Source organism: Trichinella spiralis (assembly GCF_000181795.1).
Source record: "Trichinella spiralis strain ISS 195 chromosome Unknown Scfld4419, whole genome shotgun sequence".
In the NCBI taxonomy this organism is placed as follows: domain Eukaryota; kingdom Metazoa; phylum Nematoda; class Enoplea; order Trichinellida; family Trichinellidae; genus Trichinella; species Trichinella spiralis.
The window spans coordinates 7,864-8,904 of NW_003531358.1; the positions used below are offsets into that span (position 1 = coordinate 7,864).

Here is a 1,041-nt window from a genome sequence, read left to right on the forward strand (position 1 = left end):
TTAGCAGATCACACAGGGCGGGTTCACTTCCTTGTTCTTGACACCACTTGCGGCACAACTGATCTAGAAATGCTGTTTCGGCGCAACGAAAGCATGCTTCACGCAGGCGTGCATTTGGGTGATGAAGGATTTAATATGACGTTTACGTGCCGTCGCAACCAGTCAGGCGAAAGCAGTATTGGTTGGTTTGGTTTCTTTCGGCAGGTTTGATCGTTGGAGGCGACCAGTGAATCTCATCATGCCGTCTTCGTCGAGGAACGGGATGAACTGCCAGACCACTCTCATCATAAGACTTCCTTGGTCTCCCTTGCCACATGCTTTATCCACTTTTTCTCTGCCGCATTCACTTCCACATCTGTCAGTTCAAGTGCTGTTTTCCGCAGCTCAGGTGGTGCCTGCGCGTTGTGGATAAAAATGGGCAAAATATGATGAGTCGCAGAAGTTTCTCAAAGTTGCTGTAACGTGTTGGGTCGATGACGTCCTCCATGTTCCGCCTCAACGACGTGATTATAGACAGCAGTGATGTTCATCTGAGGCTTTCGGTCTCTGCTTGGCCCAGAATGCCATTGAGGTCCAGCTCTGGCCACCACACGATGTACGCAAGAAGCGTGTGCAACGGGTAGCCCCTGCTGACCAAGTCTGGTGGATTGTCTTTCATAGTACAGCGTCTCCAACAGTTGGGGGAGATCATGAATCTCCTTTACTCTGTTGGCTACGAACAGCTTCCACCGTCGTTCGTCGTTAGCCATTGTTGATTGGAAACGCGCTTTCAAAGCATCGGTCACTGTGTGTAATGCTCATCGCCAGTTCCCTTTTCGCATAGATGATCAACCGTGAGCGCACCAGAGCCGCCATGAGGAGTTCCAGCCGTGGTAAGCTCAGACCTTTTATCAGAGCCAGCCTTGATTCAGCCGCGATGAAACAAACCTCAGTTCGATCATCCTTGAGAACCAGACGGAGGTAGACCATCCATTCTTATTCCTTCTCAGATGCCTCCGCGAAGACGTACACGTCAATCATGTCATTGTCCTCCATGTGAAC

At 50.3% G+C, this 1,041-nt stretch overlaps 2 protein-coding genes across 2 annotated transcripts; one reads left to right on the top strand and one right to left on the bottom strand.

The window, feature by feature from the left end:
- Positions 1-69: 69 nt before the first annotated feature.
- Tsp_12229 (conserved hypothetical protein) lies at positions 70-429 on the top strand. The gene is given in 2 exon segments (XM_003367360.1): positions 70-204; positions 220-429. The coding sequence occupies 2 exon segments, from the start codon at positions 70-72 to the stop codon at positions 427-429; spliced, it is 345 nt and encodes a 114-aa protein (XP_003367408.1).
- Positions 430-446: 17 nt separating this feature from the next.
- Positions 447-749, bottom strand: Tsp_12230 (conserved hypothetical protein). The gene has a single exon (XM_003367361.1). It carries the CDS (start codon positions 747-749, stop codon positions 447-449), a length of 303 nt encoding a protein of 100 aa, XP_003367409.1.
- Between the last annotated feature and the right edge of the window lie 292 nt (positions 750-1,041).